This window comes from Chaetura pelagica, unplaced genomic scaffold (assembly GCF_000747805.2).
Source record: "Chaetura pelagica isolate M959 unplaced genomic scaffold, ChaPel_1.0 scaffold79, whole genome shotgun sequence".
NCBI classification, from domain to species: domain Eukaryota; kingdom Metazoa; phylum Chordata; class Aves; order Apodiformes; family Apodidae; genus Chaetura; species Chaetura pelagica.
Window position 1 is genome coordinate 2254323 of NW_009969339.1, and position 26241 is coordinate 2280563.

A 26241-nucleotide genomic window follows, 5' to 3' on the forward strand; every position below is an offset into this window, starting at 1 on the left:
ATGGGTTTTTGGGAGCAGGGGGCTCAAAAAAAAAAAAAAAAAAAAAAAAGAACAGAGGCTCTGTGCAATTTGGAATCATTTTGTATTTACTTACTGCCTCCCAGGTGTTGGCTCCTTACCCACATGGTGACTGACAGCTCTCCCTCAACACAACCCACTCTCCTAATCATACCTCCCTGCCATCTCTCACTGGGATGATGTTTCCTCTCTAAATCCAGTCACAGAGATCCCATCAGCTTCACTCTCCACCATTTTGCTGTCTTTCTTTGTCACTCACATTAGATTTGCAAATGCTCAGGAGTAAGTTTCTGATCTGTGTAACTGAGACAGGTTTCTCCCTAGTTTAGCCTCAGAGGAGATACGCCTGGATTTATGTCATGCTGCAGTTATGTATTTTACCATATTATATTTTTGTGTGTGTGGCCTATGGAAGATGTGTCAGCTAATAAAAAGAGGAACATAATCAGGCTGAAAACTCTAGGTTTCTTTTGAAATGCCAGAATCAATGTTAATTGTGCAACTTTATTTGCTTCCCTTATGCTTATGCGTCCACGTGCCAGTCCTTGAGCACTGGATCACATACTGTGGTGAGAATTATTCTTTTACCCATGGGCATTGCAGTGGCTCTCATTGCTGAAGTTTCACAAACAATAATCAGTGTACATTCCAAACATCTCTTCCAGCTAAGGGAAGATTATCAGCTCCATTTTATAGATGTAAAATTGAACTTGTAAGAGTTTAAGTTCAAAAGTATGTACTGTAAGTGAGATATATATATAAATGTTTTTTTCTGTCTCTTTAGCACTGTTTAGAATTTTATATAATAATAGAGAAGTTTCCCTGACTTCAGCTGCAATCATGACTGCCTGACAGTTGGATTAGTAAAGATAAGGGCTGTTAGGTCTGACTTCCCATATTTTACAGACCTATATATGTATTTGACTCTTATCCCTGCAACTAGTCCAGTAATTCAGGATTATCCAGAGTATAAAGCAAGTAGTCCAGGAAGGCAGCTAGTCTTGATTTGAAGACCTCAAGAGATAAAGAGCTGATGATTTGCTTGGGTTGATTTTTGAGGGATAATTAATTACTCTGTTAAAATTTCATGCCAAATTCCTCATTTGAATCTGCCTAGCTTTGGCTCACAGATATAGTTTCTTACTTTATTTTTCTCCCCTGGATTAAATATTCTTTTTACAGCTGGTATTTACTCCTCTGGAGCATATTTGTAACCTGTATTCAAGTCATATGTCAAAAAGTTTGGTAGCCAGTTCACTGATAGACTTGTTCTTCAGCTCTTAACTAAGTTCAGTTTCTCTTTTCCACACCAGTTTCTAAGTCTTTCTTCTTTTTTATATGTAAGCACTAGTCCAAGATGTCCTTTTTAGGAATTAATTGCAGCAGGACTGAAAAATTTTCCAGTCAGTTTCCAGTGTTTAAGAAAGCTAAAAATTGAGGGACACGACATGAATTCCTACAGAGAAGTGTGTTTTAAAGGATTTTTCTCAGAATTTCATTTGGACTTTTTGGCACAGTTAGGGACAGAATCTAATTCACTAACATGCCTTTCAGCTCCCTTAATCATCAAAGTGCCCTTTCTTTTTCTGCTACTCCCTGACTCATAATTTATGCATTTTCTGACTTTTGGAAGAAATGAAGCAGGGATCCTGCAAACAACCTCCTCCTTAAGTCCAGATTTAGCCTCTGAGCAGGTCTACCTGGTGGACCCTTCTGAAGGAGACCTGTGGAAAAAACAACTCAGTCTTGTAATAAAGACTGATTCATAATGCTTATGCACAAGGAAGGAAAATTCAGGTTGTGCTTCCTAAAGTTTGAGTGCTTAACTTTTTGACCTTAATAAGTTTCTTTTCACATGGTATATGGGCATGGTGCTTCCTAGGCTTACCACAAGGCAAACTGGAATAAAAGTTCCCTCTGGCAGCCGTATATTGGCACATGTATGACTCACCAAGGTTGGCACTTTGACCTGCACTTCATGAGATGTCTTCACATTCATCACCTGTGGCTGTATGGACATCTTTGCAAATATTTTCTGTTAGCAGAAAACTGGTGACACTCAGGAAATTTAAAATCCACTCAGGTCTCTGGAGGGAAAAGGACACAGTGGAGACAGGCTTTCCTTCCCCATCTGCTCCAGTTCATCTCTATTTTCATGCCAGGTCTATCCTATCCTGGCTCCTTAAGCAATTCCTATTCCTTTCATGTAGTTGGTTGTAACATCTGTCCTATTTTTCCCCATTCTAAACATCTTGCCCACTGAGTCCCAGTGTTTGTCACCAGTGCCAGTGACCAATCTGGTGCCTTTATCCATGCTCTCTCTCCTCTCCTGCCCATACTCAGCCTTCCTGCTTATTTCTTCTCTGAGACTCGCTTCCCAGACACCTTGTTCAGTCACAGTGTGCCCCTTTATTTCACACTCTACCTTCAGCCCATCCCAGTTCTCTGTTTGCACCTTGATTCCATGAGATATATGCCCAGACCTTGCTTTTCCTTGGTCCATAGCTCCTTGCCCAGCTACTCCTTGCCTTCCTCACTGCTGCACATCAGATCACATCTGTGCTGTCTCTCCACACAGATCTTTTGTCCCACTGGTTCCCATATATTCTGCTCTTGGCTCTCATTCTTCTTCTTACCTAGCCACACCTTTATTTCTGTTTTCTCTCTTCCATAGCAGTCTTCAATCCCAGTGTCATCACCTGACTTTTCATAGTTCCCTGTCCAAATCCAGTCCTTCTGCCCAGGGCTGGTTCTTGGTTTTTTCTACATTTGAACCATGGTTTTCACATGCAGTGCTGTAGCCCTGACACTGGCCCAGCACAGACAGTGTGTTGTGTACATAGAAAGAGACAGATATGCAAAAACATCAGCGTGCAGTAGCACATCCCATCAGCTTTTAATGACCATAATCAGGTGTCCATCTGTGTGACAACTCTTACCATGCTGTAAATATAGGGTTGTTCAGTTGTCTTTTATTTAAGGTTAGATTCCTGTTAATTAACTCCCTGTTCATACAGAGTAAAATGAACAGGAAAAGTTGCTACGTATCAGTCCACACAAAGTCATTTGCTTCCCTGTATTTGTTGGTGTTTCCACAGCCACAATCTCCCATGTTTAAGTACAGTACCTATAGCACCTGAGACTTGGAATTGCAGGGGAAGATCTCGGTGATCCTCTGCACTTCAGCAACATGCTCAGTGCAGACAGACACTTTGGTAGCCTTGGGATAGATCTTTGGCACGACTGCGCTTAGCAGGTGCTAACTACAGGTACTAGAAGCTTGAAACTTGACCAAAATTTCATCAGGATGAAGAAATCTATGAACTGCTACACTTAATTGGCATTTTTCATAGCTGTAGTTGTCAGTTTCCCAAAGAAGCAGTCACGGGTGTGCTCCACTTTGGGCAAACCAGCAACTCTTCCTTTGCTTGTGTGTATGAGTGTGTAAGTCTAAGGGCACATAGCCTCCTGGTTTACCTGAAAATCTCCATATATTATTCTTAAGGGAGGCACTCAGGGTAGAATATTCCAGCCTGAATAGTCACCAGAAGGCAAATTTTTCAAAAGGTAAACAAGTATCATATAGTAAGGTATAGGCAGACTGAATATCACCACTCCTCTGACAATGCTGGAGTGTTCCAGACCACTGTGATCAGCCACAGAGACCTGATGGCATGTCTGCATGGAACCTGCTCATACAAGATATTGTTAAACATCTGTACCATTCAAAAATATATACATTTACGTAGTTCAGTCTGCTGAAAACAAAGAACAAATTGTAATTACATCCATACAATCTCTAACAGAAACACTTGTGATCTAAAAAAAAAAAAAAAAAAAGTAATAATAACATGCCTGGGCACTAAATATTCTACATATATGCAACCCCAGGACTGTTTTCAAGCACGCATTTAGGCAGACTAATATATATTAGTTTAGCATAAAGCTGTGCTGAGTGATAGGAAACACATGTTTCTTGGTACTTGTGGTTGCACAATGGTATAAAAAGAGTCCTGACATTCTATAGGTCTCTGGACAATTCTGCTATTGATGTGTTGTGATTCACTGCAAACAGACCATCGTATGTTTCTGAATCACTTCCTGTTCAAGGGGTTCCTCCACTTCTTCCAGAGATTGTATGCTGAGGAGGAATTCAGTGGGATAAAGCCCTGGAGAGCCATTCTAAATGCTTTCCCTTTCCCTTCCTTTCTGTGCAGCTGAATGACTCAGAGAGGGGATGACACCTTGAACCGATGTCATTATTCCCTTGTTGGGATGGGAGAACCCTATTCCTAGTCCAGAAGGGTATTAAATGTAATGTTTTCTTTTCAGGAGAACTTTTTTGTTTCACTTTGAATTATTTTTTGCTGTTGGCTTTTTGAGGTTTATAAGGTTTGGGGAGAAAGGGGTTTGGAAGCTAGAAGTCATGCTGTGATGAAATGAAATCTCTTCACTCATTTTGAATACAATTACAACATTTTGTCTCTCTGCCCCAAAAGTTTTAAGGCCCAGACCACAGAAATGGTCATTGGGTAGATAAGTATCTCTGAGGCCTAATTAACTTTACCATTATTAATGCTTGTATCTAGCTGCATTGAAATTCCTGGAGCATTCGTAGCTGCTTCTCTTAGATCTGCGCTGTTGATTTGGTGGTATTCTGATAACAAAGAGACTGCAATCCTAGCAGAAGATAGCAGGTAGACCATTACAAAACTTAAAGTTTTGTCTGATTTAGAATGTCACAATAGTAATGCTTTCCATAAAAAGTAACGTCAGTAGACTGTTCTAGTGTATTTTCATGGGAAAAGTCTGCATTTGAGGGAAATGAAAACTTCTCCTTCTATTTAAAATGCTCCTGCTTTCATTTGACATTTCCACTAGAAAATGCTGTCTTTATGACATTTTTTGCCAAAAAAGATAAGCCATTGTGAATTGCAGAAACCTTGTATTTTTAATATTTTTTGGTTTGGTTTTCCCAGTTTTACTGGGCCGACGTGATCTTTTGGCAAATCAGTGTTGTGACAAAAGCACAATCAGTTTCTGAGTAATTGCAGAATTATTTTGACTTCAAGAGATGCTTATCCTGAATGCCAGCTGCTGCAGTACTTTCTCACTAAATGGCAGTAAACAGTATTTCTGAATAAGCAGCCCCTATTGTTCAGAAATCCTTTAGAGTTATCATATCTGAAGGAAGCTTCACTGGGGCCTGATCTTCTCCTGCCCATTAATGCATAACATGGGCTTGTGATCAAGGCAATTGCTGCTGCCACTGGCTTTAGGAAAGCCTCTTAAAAGTACAATTCTCCATATACATCTTTGCCAGCAAAAACATAATGCAGAGTGCCAGATACCTGTATGCAGCATAGTAAATAATATTAAACTGATTTTTCCACCTTGTAGAGTTGCATGGACTTTCCCAACATCCTCATCAGTGCAAAAAACAGCACAGTTACTGATGGGCACTTCTGAGTTTGTTCATTCTTGCTGTGCCATCATCTAGGATGTAGCTGCCTCAGCCAGCTCAAATCATCTCCTACTTGAGACTTTCTTGACCTTGTGATCTCCGTCCGTCTAGCCCTTCTAAAAATTATGAGAAGTCACCTACTTTTTTAGAGCTAGAATGCCCATTTCTTAAAACAGCATCATGAACTCAAGGCTACCATTTCAGATCTCACTACTTCTTGCAACTGCTTTCTTTTTCTTTTTCTTTTTTTCTTTTTTTTTCCAGTTCTTTCTGCTTTGTTTTGTGTGTGTGTGAGTGTGTGTGTGTAGATCATCTGCTTTGCTTTCATGTAGGAAGGGATGGTTCCAGGACCTCAGTTCTTAAAGGTTTATTTTACCTGATCTTTCTTTGTTGATGTTCCAGGCTTTGATGTCATCAGTTTCTAACACATTCCTACTTCTTCAGATTTTTGCTGAAGGAAATCTTTGTAGCTGACAAACCAGTCATCTTCTGTACAATCCTGTAATTTAACAAGGCTAAGTGCAGGTCACAACTAACCTCCTAACTCTGTTCTAGTGGGTGGTTTCTTATTTTTATATTGCTACCAACCTGTTGTACTGAGTATAAATTTGGACTAGCAATAAAACTTCTCATACTGGGCTTCTCCACAAACTGCTTAAACTCAGATGCACTAAACTGCTGCGCTGTGTTAGCTATTAGCTATGCCAGGCACCTAGATCTGGCAAGAATGGGTATGATCACCTTTACAATTGCCTAGGAAGGCTGTCTCTGAAATAAATACCTCTTTTCTCTGACATAAAGAAATTTGTGCCAGACTGCATCAGCTGACCAACTGTTCCCATGCCACAGGAGTTTTCACTTAACTGGCCTGTGCTTTCAGTATATGTGACAAGCCTTAACAGGTTCCCTTTCCCTTGGAAGATATCCTTAAACTCTTTTTTAATTGTTTTGATCTTCTGCCTCTTTGGTGTGTTACCTCTTTAATGAGATGAAGGGAGTGGCATGTTTTTATCCATGGATTAATTTTTTCCCTTGGTATGATTATAAATTTTACTTCTCCCCATTTGCTAATTGCCCACAAGTTTAGTCACAACTCCCATAGGAATTAGCTTGCCACAGTAAGTCCTGAGCTTCACCTATTTATGGTGAATTACCTATGGTTTTGCTTCCCATGGTAATTTGCCCATTCCTAGCAATGCTTCATCTTCCACCAATATCCACACTCAAGGCACAGGCATTTCATTTGTTATTGAGATGACAGTGCTTTAATTCTCTGCAGCACAGCTCACTGGTCCCATGAAGAGTCATCTGAGGATGTGGTGCTGTTGTCCTCTTTGTCCATGCTGGGGAAGATCCTGGAAAGTGATAGAAATTACTGTGGTTCATGAAGGTTTTTTCAAATACCAGCCATTGTCCTTACTTGTGTTGTTTGTAGATGTATGTGCCATTTTATGAGGATCTCCATACAGCTCCTCATGTTCAATGTACCATTCTTCTGCCAGTCTCTTGCCTTCTGGCAGCCTACATCTTCTGTGGCATGATACCACTGTCTTTTGTAAGTTTTAGCCTGAAATAAATAACTTCCTTTGGCTGGCAAATTTTAACTGCATTTCCAAAAAATAACTCCAGCTCCTCCAGTTGATTGTGCATGCTTTGTCTCAGGCTCCAGCCATGTTTGTTCTCTTCCTAGAGACTCAACTTCTCAAAATCAAGGAGCTTGGCTATTCAACCCCCTGACAATCACAAACTCTACTACATTTTTGCCTGGTTATTGTACTGCTTAGTGACATATGGTTCACATGTTTCATTTTTATGAGGAAGACAGTATTCTTCAAATTCCTGTGATACAGTGTCCTGGTAAGCCTCAGATGTCAAGCTCAATTCAAAACTATTGGAAGAATCCAATATCTCAGCACCCACTTTTGTCAAAAATAAACCCACCACTGACTGCCATAGAAGCATCCAGCTGAAGAGTCACTTAGCATCATTTCCCACAACCACTGAGGGCTACATACCAGCAGTAGAGGCCAGAAGAACACAGGGTGTCCACATGCATGTGCACAATCACTGCATACCACTGCTCAGCATCTTGGACCAAAGCAGACTCCTTCTTTTCCTTGGGCCTCAGTATCTGCTTTAAACAAAGCCCTGTTTAAACTTTCTCCAGTTACTCTCCATACTCCTAGAGAGCATCATCTCCTGTAAAGTGAAGCTTGCAGTGACTCCACTCAGCTAGAGCATTTTCTTAGCTTTTTTTAACCTATGAGTACCAAGGTATTGCTCAAAATTATTTTCCTTCAGGGGCTAGGATTCACCTAACCAAATGCAGACAGGTATCCTGTAGATGTGTATTACACAGGTATGTATATTTGACCTGGTCACCAGCACTCTTTGGCATCAGTGTGAAGAAATGTAGACATTACTGGGGAGCAACTATTCTCAGCCTGAGGTACATGTCTCAAATAATTTGGAGAAATCAGGCTCTGAAACCTCTCCACTGATTGTAAAATCTGTCCAGACTGGCTGCTGCAAATGTAAAACTGAGATTCACAGGTTTCTAATTTTATGTGGCAAGTATCTCACTGAAGGAGTGTGACAGAAGCCTGCTTTGTTCAGTCTCTCATTCCCAGCTTCAGCAGTGAGTAACATAAACCTGGGCACAGGAGTGGGACGTATCTAGACCTTATAAAGGTCTTCAAGTTTGATCATGGAAGAACAACAGTTTCTCAAGGAAGGATGCAGTGGCTGAAAGGATGCAGCCACCAGTTTCCAGTTTGCCAAGTTTCTGCCTTGAAGTGGAATCTAAGACATAATGCTGGGTGCATCAAATATTACTGACATTTTCCTGACATTCCTCACAGACAAAATAGCACACAAAATCGCCGCAGTGAAAATCAAAGCAAGGTTTGTGTTGTACTGGTAGCAATGTCACAGGAAGAGACTGCTGTGCTCTGTTTCAGCTCTGTAGAGAAAAGCCAGAGGTCTGCCAAATTTTCTAGTTTCACTTTAACTGTGGGAAAAGAGTTGCAGAAGAGGCCCCAAGATAGTAAAGGCTGATCTACATACAAAGCATGCACCGGGCAGACTTGCAGTGGTTCAGCACGTGCTCTAGGCTGACCGAGAGATACAAAAGCTTTCTAAGAAAGCACCAAGCTTCAGCTGATGGTGTATTCTTATCCACAGGCACAGTTGCCTCAGGCTCAGAACCCTGTTGTCAGGGGTGGTGATGTTGCTGTGACCTGGGAGGGGTGTAGTGTGCAGACATGTGGCTGTGCTTGCATCATGCCTTTTAAGAGTGGTTACTACAAGAGCTGTTGCCTTTTGACCTTCCCCATGAACGTGTGCTGACCAAGGCTACGTGGCCCTTGGCTGGTATGGCAGCCCCTTCAAAATAATCTCTTGTTTGCCTGTGAACGCCGTCCCATTGATCAGTTTCCAGCTGGCTCATATTGATTTAGCTTAATTCAATGCAAGTGTTTTGCATGTAGAAAAGGCTCCGTGAATGTTCCCATGAGGTCTAAATCAGTTCCTCTGTCTCTCTTGCTCTTTAAATCCTATTGTCACTCATGTGTAGCTTTCCTACACTCAGTACATGCCTATTCCTGGGGGGAGCAATTGCCAGGGGCTTAATTTTAGAGAGGAATGCTCACCCTGCTGTCTGGGAATGAAGCCTGGTGTAGCCAACTTCAAAGACTAGACAGATTTGTTGTTGAGCTTAAAAGACATCTTCCCCTTGACTGGGATTTGCTATTGTATCTCTTTTGCTCTCATCTTCCCTTTCAGCACATGGAAGGGCTCAGGTTCTTCCCAGACTCCTTCTGGTTTTGGACCATTTCAAATGCACATATTAGGTGCTAGCAAATTCTCAGCTCTGCCTCTTGCCCACTGAACATCACTGAGATGACTGGGGCTGTGGTGGATTTGACAGGATCTGTGCATGAAGAATCCATCATTTGGCTCTTCTGTTTACACAGAGCCCTGGCACTCAGACAGCACAGAACTAAAAGAAGGGTTATTTTAAATTCTAATAAACTAACACAGAAGGAGAGAGTTCTTTGCCTTCTTCCTTCACTTCACATCACAATTTTAGTCCTAATGAAGGACTTCACATCAAATATAATAAAAGGATGAACCATTTTTCCTGTGTGCCCGTTGGTTTTCTGACAGACATATGTGTTTGTTTATTTTTAGATTATAAAATGCAATTATCCTGTTCTCTGAAGTACACATGTAAAATTAAAAACATATTGAGTCAACTTGCTTCTTAATTTATGTTAATTAAACTATTCAATGGGAGGGATGTTCCTGGTTAGGTTCCTTCAGTGGGATCTGGAATTTATTCTTGGCTCTGCCACAGATAGCCTATTTGATTCATGGCAAGTCACTTAATCTTCCAGTGTTTCAGTTCTTCCAAAAGAAAGAGAATTCTCCTTTATCTTTTCTGGTTTGACTGTAAAGGCTTGAAGTAGGGTTTATTTTGCACAGCATTCAGCATAGTATGCTCTAAGTATAATTTCTAATTGGATATATTGATAATAAGTCATCTTGTCTCCAAAAAGAAAACACCTCTGTAAGTCCTTCCCAGTGCACGGATTTACAAGCAAATATACTTTCCACCACACCCAGACAAGCAATAAGTTGGATTTCTGTCAGATAATGCTCAAAACTGAGTTTTCATCAGTGGAAATATGCTGATTTCAGGATTCCAGACCCTGGCCTTTTATTCTGGAATTCAAGAATTCATGTTTAAGAAGAGCTTAGTTCTTTCACTGCATCCTTAAACTGCATCTAAGCTAAGGAGTGTGTGAAGTCTCATCAGGACTTTTATTACAGATCAGGTCCAGTTCTGTGTATTGGGTAAGACAGAAACTCTGGCTTGAGCACACTTGGCCAGCATGCCTGGGAAAACTCAGTATCGTGTGAATGGCTGAAGTACCTGCTTCTCTGTGGCAGTTTCTCACACCTCCATCTATCCGATAATCAGTCTCAGAATAGACTACACTAAGCCAGCAGCATCTACCGCTGATTAGCTTGGTAACTGCTAGGAGCAATGATGGTTTTCTAGCACAACTTGGTCATCACTTGTGCTGACCATCTTCCTATGACACTCGCACATGCCTGCTTTCCTGTTTATTCACCAGTCATGGTTTGCCTGGATTTTTACCTTGTTTTTTTGCACAATGCTTAGAACATTGAAGACCTTGGCCCTAAGCTAGCAGCCTCGGAGTAGCAGCAGTCACCAGAGCAGGTGCCCTCAGTTTTCAATCAGTGCTGACTTTATCCAAACCATTTTCTCAAACCTATGAGCTTTACTCAACCTAAGCCCTTATTTATTGTTATTATCTGGGAACTCAGGCTGTATTTGCAGTGAAGAGGGTGAGCAGGAGTATGTTGGAGTTATGATGGGATGATGCTGTTACTTTGCTACCTGACAGCACTCAGACAGACTGCTTTTCAATGTCATCTATGGTCGGCAGAAGCCCCTCTGTTATAGTAAGACCACGGTATCTGTGGGGCTTCCTCCCTTCCTGTTGCCTGTGTCTGCCCCAGAGCAGCATGAAGACCAGGTCAGCTCTACCATTTTTCTACCTGAGCAAGGTCCCAATATAGACACAATTCTATCAGTCTAAAACTCTTTTCTTCACTTGACCCACATTCCCTCATCCTTTGCAAATGGAATTGAAACATATCTGACATGAGATTCACTATGTGAGCTCAAAGTGCCAATCTCGTGAGACTGCCTGGGCAGCTGTGCTTGGGCTTTCTTGTCACATAAGAGGAAGCCTTGCACCTGCTGCCAACACACATGACAGTTTTTTGTCCCATGTTCCAAATGGACTTTCACTAAATGACACATTTCCCACAGCCAACCTGGCAGCAAGGCCCATGTCCCAGGCATGACCCAAAAAGTAGCTGTTGCCCTGTGGCTTGTCTGATCATGTTCACATAGAGGAACTGGTGTGGGTAGCAGTAGCATTAAGCTTTCTCAATGTCATCTGGAGTCAGTATAAACTCCACTCATCATAAAAATTGCAGGCACAGTTTAAATCTGCCCTGCTTGTTGCTGGGTACATTTGCCCAACAGCATTGGGAGCTACATGATGCAACTTACCCTGCTCATGAACGTGGTCATGCAATAGAGCTCTCTTCCTGGATATCCCTTGGGAGAAGAGTTCTAGCCACCAGCTGACACTCCCAAGACGATCAGACTAATGAGCCTGAAACAGAGGTCACTGAAGTTCATAGCTGGTTCAGTTTGCACCTGGGTATTTAATTCTTCACATCTCTGTTTCCCACCAATAAGCTGTAAGTGAAGGAGAGGAGTAGGAACCAGGACTCAGGGTGTCCATGGGCAGCTGCCTCCTGTAACACACTGAATTAAAGCAAATAACCTCTGCTTCACCCTGTTTAGCCAGCTCACTTGCAATTCACACCTATCTCATCCAGCCATTTCTGTTTTAATGTCTTCCTTCCAGTTCACTGAAAAATTCACCATCACTCTTTCTGTAATTTCAGCAGCTTGTGTTTTGTTGAAGTTACCAGTCAGATGCTAGCTTAGCCAGTGATTAATACAAGCTCTTGGAAAAGCCACCTTTGAATCTCGCTGCCACGTTCACCCACCTCTCTGGGCAACTCCTTATACCTCTTCTCTTCCCTTTATAGCATTTTTGCCATGACAAATAAATAATGTTGTAAATAATTAAAACTTACATGCTACTTTATATCTTGAAACACACTAATTGTAATCTTGCTCTTGGGTGTTGAGACATGTTTTTTGAGGCTGTGCTTGGAGAAGGAGGACCTGTTTAATCTACCTCTCACCTGGATTGCTTGCAGCTCTGGAAATCTGATCTCTGGCTGTCTATCTAGTCCTGTGTACCACCTAACCACCTCTTGAAACAGCCCTGTGGATCTGAAGAACTGAATTCAGTATAATTATTGTAATCTATCAATGGAGACACATAAGGATCACATCAAATTTTACAAACAAATTAAAGGGTTTTCATTCTTCATAATTTCCAAGCCAGAAAAGTCTTGATAAGCTTGGATAAGTAGTCTCATCATATTAAAGTTTAAAGCTGGATGTTTCACATACTGCACATCTTAGCTTGACCCAGTTCTATCTGGGCTTCTATGTGTGCAGCATCACCAAGGAAGAAGCTCTGTTCTGCATCAACAAATGCTAAGTAATCCTTTTGATAGGTAATATTCTAAGGAATTTGATCTTGGCGCCTCTCACATGGAGAAATACAGTTAAGACCAGGCCAATTTTGCCTGTGAGTGTTTTGTTTTCTTGTTCCTTTTGAAGTAAAAGAGGAAATGTGGGAACCATTTCTAAATTACCCATGCACCAGAGTGACAGAAGAAACCCAGAAACAGATAAAGGCCAACAGCTGGAACATATTGTGGTACAAGGAAGCAATTAGCTTTTGGCATAAAAGAATGAAATCACATATAGAAATTATTTGTGTCTCCTAGCATTACCTTGGCAACCCAGAAACTTCGGAGCAAACAAGGCCCATGGTCCCAGGCCAGCACTAGTGTGGTACAGAGGTGTGCCACCCTAGAGGGAAGAGTCCCAGACTTTCCTTAATGGCCTTACCTGAGACCTCATGGATGTGTGGGAAAAGACAAAAGGGAAGAAGGGGTCAGCTGCTTCCCCTCTCTCTGAGCTTTCCCAGCACTGCTGCAGGTCCCCAGAAGAGTTTGCTTCTCCCTGCCACAGGGATGCCTCAAGGCAGCTTTGGTTCATGTCCCCCTTAGACCTTGTGTCATAAGCTGGGTGACCGACCACAGCCTCTCAGCTCCCCTCCTACTCTCAGTCAGCTTTGACTTTGGGCACAAAAAGCCTTCCTCACAGGATTGCTTAAAAGTTGCATCATCGAGCAATAAAACAGTGAAAATACCTCAGGGTGGGAGAGAGACTGGAGATAAACATTCTTTACCAGGCATTGCAAAAGAAACTCTAGCCTCCTCAAAATGAATGAGCCTTCCTCCCACTGCCTTCAGTGTGGCCAGGGCTTCAGTCTTTATGTGTGAGATGTCATGCTGCCATAGTGATGAGCTCAGGATAGCATTAGCCACATGAAGTCAGATGGCTGGATTGATGGATGTAATCAAATTTCCTGCCTTGGTTACAGTTTTACTACCCAAAGCCTCAATTTAATCAGCAGTCATACTCAGTGGGATTTGTTTCAGGAGGGACTCCATTTACCACTCTCAGTTTCTGAGAGCTGGTTAATCCTTTCAGGGGGCAGGGTTTGCATATCATGCCTCGTAAACTCCCTACGTGAAGGTTTAGGAAGAAAGGACAGGATTTGTTATAAGTGCTCTGAAAGCATGTCTTCACAGCAGGCACGGAGATATCCAACCAGATGGCTTCACCCCATTAACTTCTCACAGGTGGAGACCAAGGTCCAAAAATACACAGCAGCCAGATCCACGTACGCTAACCCCCTTTTCCCTCCCCAGAAAGGTCTGGGAACAGAAACACCTGGGCTGTTCCTGCATAAGCCATCTACTTGTGGCTTTTTTGACACATTCATATAGCTCTACATTTGCCAGCTCCAAACGGGTTAGCTGCATCGTGTTGTGCTTCATGAGCCTATCCTTCAAGAGAATCTCCAGGCAGTGTCCCACTGTGTGGAGTGGACATGCCAGCTCTGGTCCCACTGAGTTTATGGAAAATCCACTGTGTACAAAGGGTCACAGCAGCATTCGTGCTTTTGGGAACCCCTCTTGTCAAGGACTATTGCTAGGCCTGTGTGGTGCAGAATCAGTTTAAAATAACTTCACTTAGAGAGCTCCATGAAAATCCCCTGCCAGTCACCCTCCTCACGTGCTTTTTGTTCTGAGAATCAACAGGCCTCAAAGAGCAGTCTCAGAAGAGGCCACATCTGTACAGAGTTTGCTTTCATCCCCACAAGGGTTCCCAAACAATGCCAGTGCCAGCCGGAGGTTTGCTGAATGGTATGAGAACCAAAGGCTTTCTGTTCATCCATTAAAACCTTGTGAGTCAAAATTAAGAGGACAGGAGTGGGAGCTGTTGGAGGCTGTGGTTTCTCACAAATGCCTAAAGCGAAGTACTAATGAGAAAGTTTAAAAAAAAAAAAAAGTCTGCAACCCATCACCACAGCAATGCTACAATTAGAGACAAATCCAGCGTGCACTGTGTTACATTTATGATGCAGACAAACTCATTTAGCTAATTAGGACCGTCTACAAAATGCATATGAAGTAGTAGTCTGTCCTCAAGGTCCAGTCCCGAAGAGTCTTGCTACTGAAGTCCAAAAGTGCACAGACACACAGTTTGGACACCTGCTACTCTCTGAGTGGGAATTAGCTGAGCCACCTCTGCATGGGAAGCTTTGAACATTTTCTTCATTGTCCCACCCACAACTGATGAGTTAAAACCATCAGTTGAGAAGGCCACAAGGGTAAGTGTATACGAAACTGTCTGTGATTTCAGAATTTAAGAAACAAACCCAAGAACAAGTGGAAAGCCCAATTGGCTTCTCCTGCTTGAAACTAAGTTTTATCTTACAGGTTTTCAGTAGTCCTAAAGCAGTTTGAGGTATGATTTACCTTCCTTGAATGAGCAAACATGTTTTTTTTTGTCAGTGCAAAGATTTTTGTTGTTGTTGTTTAAAAGGAGCTCCTGCTCCCCTGAAGTTTGATCTACATATTTTGATAGCATAGAAGGTCAGCAGAGAAGTTCAGCTGCTGCAATTTCTGAGGTGCTGGCACTAACTCCATAAGGAATAAAGCCAGGACCACTCTAAAAGACTCCACCAACCAGTTTTGGGAAGTAATTTGATGGCATGAAGTCTGATGGGGAAAAAAAAAAATTTAAAAAATTGTAGAATAGAATTGTACTAAGGAAACAAGTACCTGTCTTTCTGAACTAGTTTCAGACTTCACCTGTGAGCAAACACAGTGCTTATGCAGTGATGGAAGAACAGCACGTTCAGTGACTACGCGTAGCGTAGGCAAGTGATGACTCTGTTCCTCTTGCCTCACCCCCAGTGCCTGGCATTGCCAGAGTGCCAGACATGAGCTACCCTGGTGAGCCAAATGCCCTTCTTTACCTCCATGTGGGTTTCTGCTCATTTTCTAAAATCCTACCTGGATCCCATGACAGACTCAGTAATGTGCCTGGGAAAGAAACAAATACCTTCCTTTACTGGGTGTGGACCAGATCACTCACATTTGTCTCATTTATCCCAGAGAAGTGGAGTTATTGCCTCACAGATGAAATCAGCTCAGGTCTCCACCTCTTTTTCCACTACAGGGCGAACCCTTTCTCTCTAGACAAAACAGAAGAAGTGGGCTCACAGAGACCACAGCATCCTTTGCTGTTCCAGGCTTGCCCAAGCTAAAGAAGAGGGTCTATGTGTTAGTCCAAAAGGAATTTCTCTGCTTCCTGCTGCTTGCCATCCCCGGCCACTGCAGCCTGCGGTACATCAATGTGTGTGCTCAGCAGGAGAAAAATGCCTCTGACCAGGGCGGTGATGCGAGATGAAAAAGGCTGATCCACACAGTGGTTTCTTCTGTCTTCCTCTGAATGCACTCACTTCAAGAGCCCCTTTCTCATTACAGCTGGGAAAGGTGTAAATAGAAACTAGGCTCAGCTGAAAATAACTCTGCCTAAGTCCCATGTGGAACCTACTTGACTCCCTTACTGGTTTTGACTCCTCATGGCAAAGAAAGTTCTCCCTCAGCACTGAGGTCGCAGACAATGTTTGTATACAGGGTAATCTCACAGGACACCCATGAAATACAGTTCTTGCACTTCACTGGAAGCCCTAATGCCTTTAGTAAACAGGTGGAGGATCATATCTCATGGAAGAAGCCACAAGAGGGAGACAAATATCCATGTGGTGCCATTGTGGGTTTATGCCCTTAAATCACAGGTAGGAAAAGGTTTTCACAGCTCTTGAGAGGTTTCAAGTTTTCAGATTATTTCCCTAACCCGACATCAACATTACAAAAAGCCTCAGGAATGAAACATGGAGAAACAAATTTCATGTCAGAAAAGCTCCCCTTTTATAGTTTGAGAGATTTCATTTCACTTTTGGATTTAAACATAAATAAATAATCAAACGAACTAGTGCCCATTCACAGAATCATTAAACATGACACTTTCAGCTTTGGAAAGATGAAGTTTGCACTTTGGGACCTCACTTTCTTCCCCAAGCAACTGTTGAATTTGGAGAGATGCTGAAATAGAGCCCTTCCTACAGTTTTTGGCTCCTACCAAAAACATGTAATTTGAAATTTCCTAAGAAATCTCAAGAGACACAGAGCTAATTCAATCATAGGATACAATGGTTGCCTTTCATGTTCTCAGTGTCTCTGCCATCAGGCAAAAATTAGTCTGGATAAGCATAGAAGATCTTTATCTGGAGGAAGAAACTCGAAACTGTGAAGCACAAGAAAGAGGATATAGGAAGAACAAGCCTCATACTTGGCCCACACCTGCTCTAGGTGCCTACAAAAGATGCCACAACAACTTCAGGGTTCAGAAGAGCTGCTGCCAGTGTTCAACTCCTTGTGCAGCCCATGGAGGAAGTAGATGAAAGGAATAGGATTTCAGAGATAACACTTACTCTCCACATTTATGTTCCACGGCACAAGAAGCAAGGGATGTGTATCTCTCTGCCAGGCCACATTAGTGAAGTATTTGAATTCCTGCATAAGCCTAAGGGCTCCAAATGCTGAAAATAAGATCTGGCTGTAAAATAGGACAAAATGGGCTCACAGCATAAACATTTCTAACGTGAGGTAATACCTGACTTTCCAGGTCAGTGGACAAAAGAAATATGGTGTAAATATCTGTGGCTGAAGGGCAAAAAATGCATCCACTATGAATGTGGTCTGAAAAAGGTAGTTAGTGGAAATTATTGTATGGGAATGGTATGACATACAGCCGTATGTGATAGACCTTTTGTCTGTGCTAGCAAAATAAAACACTGATGTGAGAGCATAGAAAGATAGGTCATAATGTCAGATAAAAACTATTCTCCTGTTCAACACTGTGAGACAGACTGAGGCTGCATTAGCAGTAGTAAACCATACAGCCCATTCTCTGGCAACTCAGGCATGGTTCAACCCCAGCTGTGCTACCAAAGTCTCTTTGCCTCCTGAGTATCCTATGGGGTATGGTTGCAGACTTATGCTGGTTTCCATGTTTTGCTTGGGAATTTTTTGGGAGAAGGCTATTTGACTTGGGCAAGAATATGCCAGTGATCCATCTAACAATTTAACAGTATTGGCAACTCAGGGTGGTCATCTTTGCTATGTTGGTCCTCTATATACTAGTGTAGACGTAGCCTGAGAAGCCAGCTGCAGGGTGACAGTTCCCATGTTCCTCATTGTTCTTTATGTACAAACTCCCTTATGTAATCAAGATTACTAGCTGTGCTTTTAAAGAAGTATAAAAATAAACCAGGAAAACCAGGGGTCTTTAAAAAAATCCATCTGTGACTGGCTCTCTGTGCTGCTATTTCCATAGCTCTGAGTGCAAAAGAATGGTGAGAAGGAAGGAGGCAGTGATCCATCACCCAACAGCTTTCAGGAGCCCAGAGGGTATTTCAAATGTTTTAGTGGACCATGGTATCCCGTTCCCTGTACCAGGCAGCATCCATGGCTCATTGCTTGTGGCTCTCCTCCTGTCAGCATCTGACACGGCAATATCAGCCAAGGCTGCACAGGGTCATTAGCACACTTAAAACAGCATCAGACTCACATTAAAACATCAGAGCCATTTCTCTGTCAGGCAGAATATTTCTCAATGAATGTACTAATAAACGCAGAGCTCTCTTCTCACTTTTCACTGACATAATTGCACCACTCTGAAATGTGCTGCAGAAAGTTTTGAAATCACACCCAAGCCCTTGGAGTTATGTGTGATTCTCCCGAGCTTTTCAGTCAGGCTTCAATTTGTGTACAAGCTGGTTTGAGGACCATACTCACTTTGCCCTTTGGAAACAGGAATGCACCTGCAGCAGACAGCATGGTGAGGTTAGATACCAGCAGTAACAGGAGTATGGTTGGCTTCAGTGAGACCTAATTACTCTTTCAGTGCCTGTTGCTGAAGATTGTTTTATACTGTGAAGTTCAGGGAAGTTTTGTTCTCTCCAAAGAAGACCCATGCTGCTCATTTTGAAATCAGTGAGAATGCAGGTTGCCCCAGAAAGGGACAGACAGGTCTTCCAAGTGAAGAGAGAGCTCTGTCAGCCAACATCCTGTGAATCTTAGGGGTTCTTGGAAGAGAAACAGCTTTGAAGACTCCAGCATAACCCCAGAAACCATGTTTTTCCATTTCTTCTATCACAGCTTAGGCACTAGATTTTTTCCAAAGGTAACCCATCAGAAGAAAATTTCTAAAGAGTTCATCACCCTGTCAACAACTGGGGTTGACCATTTCTCCCTCTGCAATATGTTTATGTGGGGAATAGAATTTTCTAATTAGAGAAAAACACAGTAAAGTGTACCTCATTCAAGCCAGGGGAGGAGAGGAAACTCAAGAGTTTCTTATTCTCTTCCACTGCACCCTGCAAAAAATATTTAAACATTTTTTTAACATCAGGAGTTGGAGGAATATATTGACTCCCAGCAAGCAAGGGAAGACAAGAGGTTTCCTGAAGGTAACACTGCATAATATTGGAAAAGCAAAATCCAGATATTAAGATATTATTTTCTATTTACTTATAACAACCTTTCAAAAATTTGCCTGTGTTTTAAGATGTGGTGATAGGGATTTATTGACCAGGACTGCTAGAAGTGTGTGAGAAAACAAGAACACACACGTGCACATATACACACTTACTATGTTATTTTTTTGCCGAGCATCTGCTAGTCTGGATATATCCATATAATTCTCACACTTGAAGCTCCAAGGGAATGAGAAAAATATCAAATGCTTACACTCTTATCCTCCAAATGCTGAGGGGGACTGCTGGGAACTCAAAAGCATCCTGTCTCAAATAAAGGAGAAGTAAACTAACATTAGAGGTGGAATTAATGACAAAAAATACAGTTTTGTGCTTAACCCTTTCCACTTTCTTCCGTAACCAGTTCTAACCACAACAAGCGTTAGGAGCTCTGAAACACTGGTTTGTGGTTTGTTTACTCGAGGATGTGGGGATTAAGTCATGTTGGTGTTGGGTTTTCTTCTTTTTTTTCCTTTTTTTTAATATTTTTTATTGTGCTTCTTAAAATTAACTATAGAATCAAAGGATAACTTTTTTCACCACCCTGAAGGACCATTACACCCTAAGGCAGTGCTGGCTTCCTTAGTAATACAAATTAATTTATGTTATATCTCCATCTAGTTACTAACCATGTTCATTCCTATCTGATGCTGGAGGTCTCAGCTCCAGTGCTAAATGGAATGAAAAGTCCATCCATCTAAACCATCTTAAATCTAACCCTTTGCTTTGCACTCATTCCTGGTCCTCCCATTGCTCTTGCAGGTATCCAGGCCTGCAGCAGTGGGGTCCCCTTCAAATCACTGAATGTTTTTTCTCACTGAAAACCTTGTAATCAGAAGGCTCATTCTTGCCTATTCTTTATGCCACCTCCAAAACCTTGCACTTGCTTGCTAAAACTTTGGCCTCTGGCCTCAAAGTGCTTTGCATTAAGTGTGTTAATTTATTCCCATTTGATTTTATAACCCCCCCTTACACACTACCCAAACTGCCGCAATCTGAATCATCCACCATGTCCATAGCACATCACCCCAGCTCAGTAAAGAGCTGCAAAACTTAACCCATCCTAAAAGGATGTGTTGTCTCCACTCTTGTTAGAAGGTGCACTGTTGTACTCCAGCTGCCATCCCATCTGCCAGTCACCATGCTGCTCATATCCTGCCTTGTACAATACTGTCTTGATACAGCCATAATTGAACTCCTATCACTTTTCTCATTGTAGCACCTATGTCCTCCTTCCTCCAGATACCTCTGAGGATACCTGTTCCTCCTCAGGATTTACTTCAGCTGGCTTGAAAGCATAGGCCCTCATTCCCCATCTAATTAATTCTTCTTCATTGTGCTATAATTATAATACAGTAGTGAGTACAGGCATGCATATTTTAAAGGAATCCATATAACATGTTTTTAATAGAGCACAGATATTAATGCTGGCAACTCTTATTGTTCACCATGTTCTCCCATTGTTGTGTCTTACACTTCTTACATTATTTCTAGTGGAAGGTGTCCCTGCCCATGCAGGCGAGTTGGAACTCGATGATCTTTAAGGTCCCCTCCAACTCCAGAAATTCTGTGATTGATTCTGTGATTCTGATCTGGCAACTGGTAGATGGGAAGGACTTGTCTGTCACAGTCATTGGCCACTGCAGACTTCCATGCGGCCACAGTATTAATCCACTGAGTGAGTCATTCCGCATGTAACTGGTGATTGCATCAACGTGTGAGTGAGTAAGTGAATAACAGGGAGCACTACTGCTTCTCCTCCGTATCTCGCTATACAGCCCTGATTTGCCATGCCTAGCAAGGCTGGCATGCAACCAGTGGGGATCTACAGCTCAGATTTTCAGTAAGACCGTTCCATAAACACAATGACATAGTGACATTACATCATTATTTTCCTGTAGGTTTGAATCAGCTTTCTTGCTTTTACAGGAAATCATATATACTCACCGCTCCTCCAACTTAATTGACAGCAGGGAAGTGCCACACACATTACTTTCAACATTTTGCTCTCAAGTGCATGAACAACATTCCCATAATCCATTAGGTACCCACCCAGAGCAGACTTTGTCATCATACAAGTAAAGGCAGCTAAATAAACAGAAAAGTCAGTTTCAGAGCATAAAAGCTTAAAAAATTCCCAGTACTACTTCTGGGGGGAGGGTGAAGCAAAAAATACAGAACCTTGTGCTATGGGGTAATACAATACTGATGCCAAGAGTCCAAAGTTTTAATGCCTCCATCTCACATTTGCCCAAATCCTTTCTAATATCATCTGTGATGAAGAAATTGCATCTGTGATGCCATTACACCCTGGACTACTGACTTGAGGACTGACTGGAAAGGTTTTGCAGAAGAAAGGATAACACTGGAAATTGCAAGGACATCATACGAGATAAGCTGGATTAAGAGAAGTAATGCACAAAACTAAACATGGCAGAAAGAAACAAACAAAAACATACATTGCCCATTGTTTATGTACTAAAGGACACTACACAAAATCACAGGTCTAACACCAGCATCCTTCTTGAAACAAAAGCATTGTATTTATGTAATAGATAGGTTATGTATTAGACTTTTCATCTAAGATTCCTCCTTGCAGATCAATTTATATCCAACTCTGTTCTACTGCTCCACCAGAAATAAATACAGAAAATATTCATCTATTTACAGGAAGTATGGAAACCTCATTATTTGTTGGAAAGGAGGAGCAGAAGGGAAAGTGTCATAGTTTACAGGCATGTGTTTTCAAACAGAAGCTAATGTATGCATACCAGAACTCACTTTTACACACCAGTGCCAAAATACTGATTAACTGCAAAGTGATCTTTGCAGTGACACTACACACAGAGCAGAGCCCCTAAAATCAGGGGCTGAAATTATATACTTTGGGCCACCAGTGTTGTAAATTCACTGTAAATAACTTCATTACTCTCCCTTTGCTCCTACCAAAGATGGCTTTGCTGAGTTTCTAGTTCAAGATCCAAACTCCTGCTTGACTCTAAACAGGCATCTTCATACACGAGTTCTAGACACATATGTAAACCTTGTCATCTCAAGGCTTTTGTGGAACAACATCTGGGAATACATTAATAGGATTTTAATTCAAAGGGATGAGTTATGCATATGAACCCTGCGTCTGATCACTGAACTAGCTGCAGTGCTACAGTCCCATCCCAAAACCCACAGACGTCATATATACCAGCCCTGTCAACAGTTCATGCACATTTTAAAAGCATCAAAGTCTTTTCCCCTATTTTTCCAAGAAAAAAGAGCCCTTACAGCACATAAACAAACACATAGAAAGGCACAGACATATTTCTTTACATTATTTCAGTAAAAACATGTTTTTCTTATTAAGCCCTGGTGCTATCCTTTGATTATAAGCATCTTCTTTCCCAGGAAATCCATGGCTAAGTATGTGTAAACACTCATCTCAGGTCTGTCCTTGTGGCAGCTGTGGCCACCCCTAGAACTTCTCACCACCAACGTGTGTGAATTGCTTCATGGTTGTGTGTATAGTACATTCTCCCTTCCTTCAGCTTCCCTATCTAGGTGGGTGCTTGCCAGTATGCTGACTGGTCCCCTTACTAGTAACAAAAATGGGACTTGAGCCCCAAAAATACTCTTGTGGAAGCTGGAAGTATCCTCATTGAACAAAGTGGGGTTCAGTCCACTTCCACCACTTCAGCAGGGGCTTCCTTGCTCCATTATCAAATGGTTGTGGGCTCTGGTAGCTTTAGTCTTGTGGACTATTGAGAACTTTCAATTCCGTTTAACTTCAGCACAGACTAAGGGCATTCCACTGTCCCTACGTAAACCCATTATAAAATGCTTCTAAGTGTGTGTGCCACTCCCTTGTGTAGGTTCCTCCAACAGAGGGATTCATGTACACGGAAATGTTGTGAGGCTTCCGTGGCAGAAACAGATTCCTGGTAACCTGTGTGTGTGCCAGTTTTTCCCGGAGCTGCAGCTTTCCCAGAGAGTCTACCCCGCATTTAGAGTCTGGATCCACGTTTCATCCCAAACCCCCATGCTGTGGCCAGGTCAAGCAGCTTGTGACTCCAATGTGCTCTGGCACCAGCTGGTCACCCCTACCAGGATGAGGCCAAGCCTTACTGAGAAAGCTGAGCTCATGTTTCCAAGAAGCAAAGAAAAGGGAGAGGTCTGAGCAGAGCGTTGTCATTGGCGGTGATTCCTTTCAGGCTAACAGTAAATTTGGGTTGTTTGTTGGATCCCAAACTTTCTTTGCATGTACACAGGAAAACAGATGCTTCCCACTCCCGGGCCCCATGTTTGAGCCAGGCTCCCTCAGCAAAACCCGCAGGTAGGGAACACAAACAGGGCAGCAGAAACATCGCTTCCTGCCTATGGCTGCTTCCAGCTGGTGATAGAACATTATCTATCCCGCACACTTTTCTGGCCTCCTTGCCAGGGTGCCAGGACAGCTCACAGCAAGCAGCTGGGTCTTCCTGTGCAGTGAGAACAGCTGCCGCCTCAGCGCACCAAGAGGGAACGGAGGCCGGGCAAGCGCTTCGCCTCAAACTGTGGGCATGGGGCACGGATGGCAGAGCTGGGAAGTGAGCCAGGTCTCCCACAGCCTGAGCAGGTGGGTGCCCTAACTTCATCTTCCAGCATTAAAGGCCTGGTGCGATCCATCCATAGCCCTATCTTCAGTAGCCTCAGGTGCAGTCCTCTATTTGATTCATTTACACCAGCAGAGAATTACATTTCAGGTTCCTACAATGAATTAGGGAGGTGAAGGAAAGATAGAGCACAAACTCATGTGCCTGGACACAGACCTAACTGTGGGGCTTCAGGATGGCCACCCATCAAAGTCCTGTTTCTTCTTTTGAAACAGTGTGTGCTGGGCCCTGCCTGTGCCAGGATGGTGAGTTATTGCAGCTGTGCTCCCTTCTGTGGTCCAAAGAGGATCCTTCAGCTTTCTGTCTGAAGAAGGTCCTGACAAGAGTCACAGGTTGTTTGAGAACATGAAGCACTCACTGTTCCCCTCTCCTGTGACATTTCTTTATATAAGCAGCTGAACAGCAAAACATAGAAGTGTTCATTCTAATGTTGTTATTTATAGCGAGCTGCTGCAGACGGAGACTGCAGCACCATTTCTATCCTTCGGGCGTAGCACTCGCCCGTCCACACAGACAATTGGTAATTAGCACAAGAACATTTGTTTATCTATTCTTAAATAAATAAGAGAGCTATTTATCTCTCAAAATTCAACTCCTTCCCACTGCCAGATCTCCAGGTTAACTGCTTAATGAATAGAGCTTGTGGCCTCAGGCATTTACGTAAAGACAAAAGTGTCTTTTAAAATAATTCCCATTGAAGAAAATTAAATATGCAATAAAAAATAACAAGCTATGTATTGAAGAGATGGCATTTAGATCACAAGAATCAGGAGCATAGGACAATATTAAGATCACAGGGTGGTATATATATCCTGGCTACTTCTGGCACTTCCTACCAGTCCAGACACCCAGCTCTGAGCCAGTCACTCAGTGGATTCTCACATGAGCATGAAACTGAGTAATAGAAGGCAGAGAGAATACTTACAGTTCTCCAAGTAAAATCCCACATGTGCACTAAGATGTACTTGCATGGCTTGGATGGCAGGACCCTACTCAAAGTAAACACCACACAAGCCAGGGAGAAGACATGACATAATTTTTTCTATTTTTGTTGCTGATCCCAACCCTTCTTTGTTCTTTTTTATTCTCTGCACCCACCCCTGAAGATAGAGAAGAAAGGAAGAGCCTTTATGAATAGATGGACTTTGCGACAGGGTTGGCCCCTGTTCCCTCTCTCCTTGTCCACACCACTGCTGACGGAAGGGGAATAGGAGCAGCTGAGAAACTGCTAGCGTGCACTTGAAAGGCCAAAACAGCCTGCTTGGGAAAAAACAACCAACCCTCATCATTCTCACAACTCAGATATTTTCAACATCTGAAAGTGTTCACTTAGTCAAGCTTACAGGTGCAGGTTTTTTTACATGCACATGAATGTATGCACATCCATACGTCAAGGGTGGGAAAAGAAATGGGGAAAAAATAAGGTTTTAGAGGTAACTGCTATCAGGCAACAAAAGTAGGTCATATCTGAGGAATTCTGCCTGGCCTCCATTTCTGATCATATGGGTCCCAGTGAAAAGCTACTTGCTTATTGTCCTACTACCCGGACAATCTTTATTTTACTTTTTTGCCCTACCATCAGCATCCAGGAAGGGGACAAAAGCTAATAAATAAAAGTAAACTATTTGAAATACAATAGCTGGAAAGAAATACTAACAAGGAGCTCCTTCTTTTGTCTTTCAGCTCACAACTCTGAATTTCCCTATAGTGGTCAAGCTGGGACATGCTCATGCTGGAATGGGTAAGGTAAGTAAGCCAACAATATGCATTGCTCAGGAAACAGATATTTATGTGGCACAGCATTCCTGTGGTCATACACAGTGCATGGCCAGCCAGCGAAGGGGTTAAACCTCCCCACAGCCTATCTGGGTTGCACTGGCTGTTCCTGTGAGAGAAAAGGCCTTTTTCCGCTGTCACGCACTTGGAGACAGGCAGTGGCATTGGTTTGGAGGCTGTCTGGGATGCAAGAAGGGGGGTTGTGAAGAGTGGGGAAAAAGCTGGCTGGGCTGAAGTCATTAGGCTCTTCTTTTATATATTTTCTCATCTCCTGAAAGTGGTAATGTTGTTTATTCAAGCACCTGTAACGTGCAGCTCCACTCCATAGCTCTCACAATGAGGAGCAGTGGCACTGGTCTTTTTGAGTGCATTATGATGACCTTATTCAATAAAACAGGAGCCCTTCAGTTATTTTTTTTCCTCCTTGCAAGGAAGAACAAGACCTTACAAAGCAGAGTGGCTGGTTGCCTGCCAAGGAATCCTGAAAAACAGTTCACTCCCTAGAAGGACCTGTTTGTTTTTCCCAGGCTCTCTGGGATCTTTATTCTGCCAATGAATTAGCGGCCACTGTTTCTTGGGGTGACTGGGTTCCCCTTTCAGTGAGGCATCGCCAGCCCATTCCTGC

At 42.5% G+C, this 26241-nt stretch overlaps 1 protein-coding gene across 2 annotated transcripts in view; it reads left to right on the forward strand.

The window, feature by feature from the left end:
- The window catches only part of SYN3 (synapsin III), a 179259-nt gene that overhangs the window by 121259 nt on the left and 31759 nt on the right, over positions 1–26241 (forward strand). For both annotated transcript variants that reach the window (XM_010005780.1, XM_010005779.1), the window contains one exon: positions 25524–25586. In XM_010005780.1, the coding sequence (XP_010004082.1) occupies positions 25524–25586 (63 nt within the window). The remainder of the gene's footprint in view (positions 1–25523; positions 25587–26241) is intronic.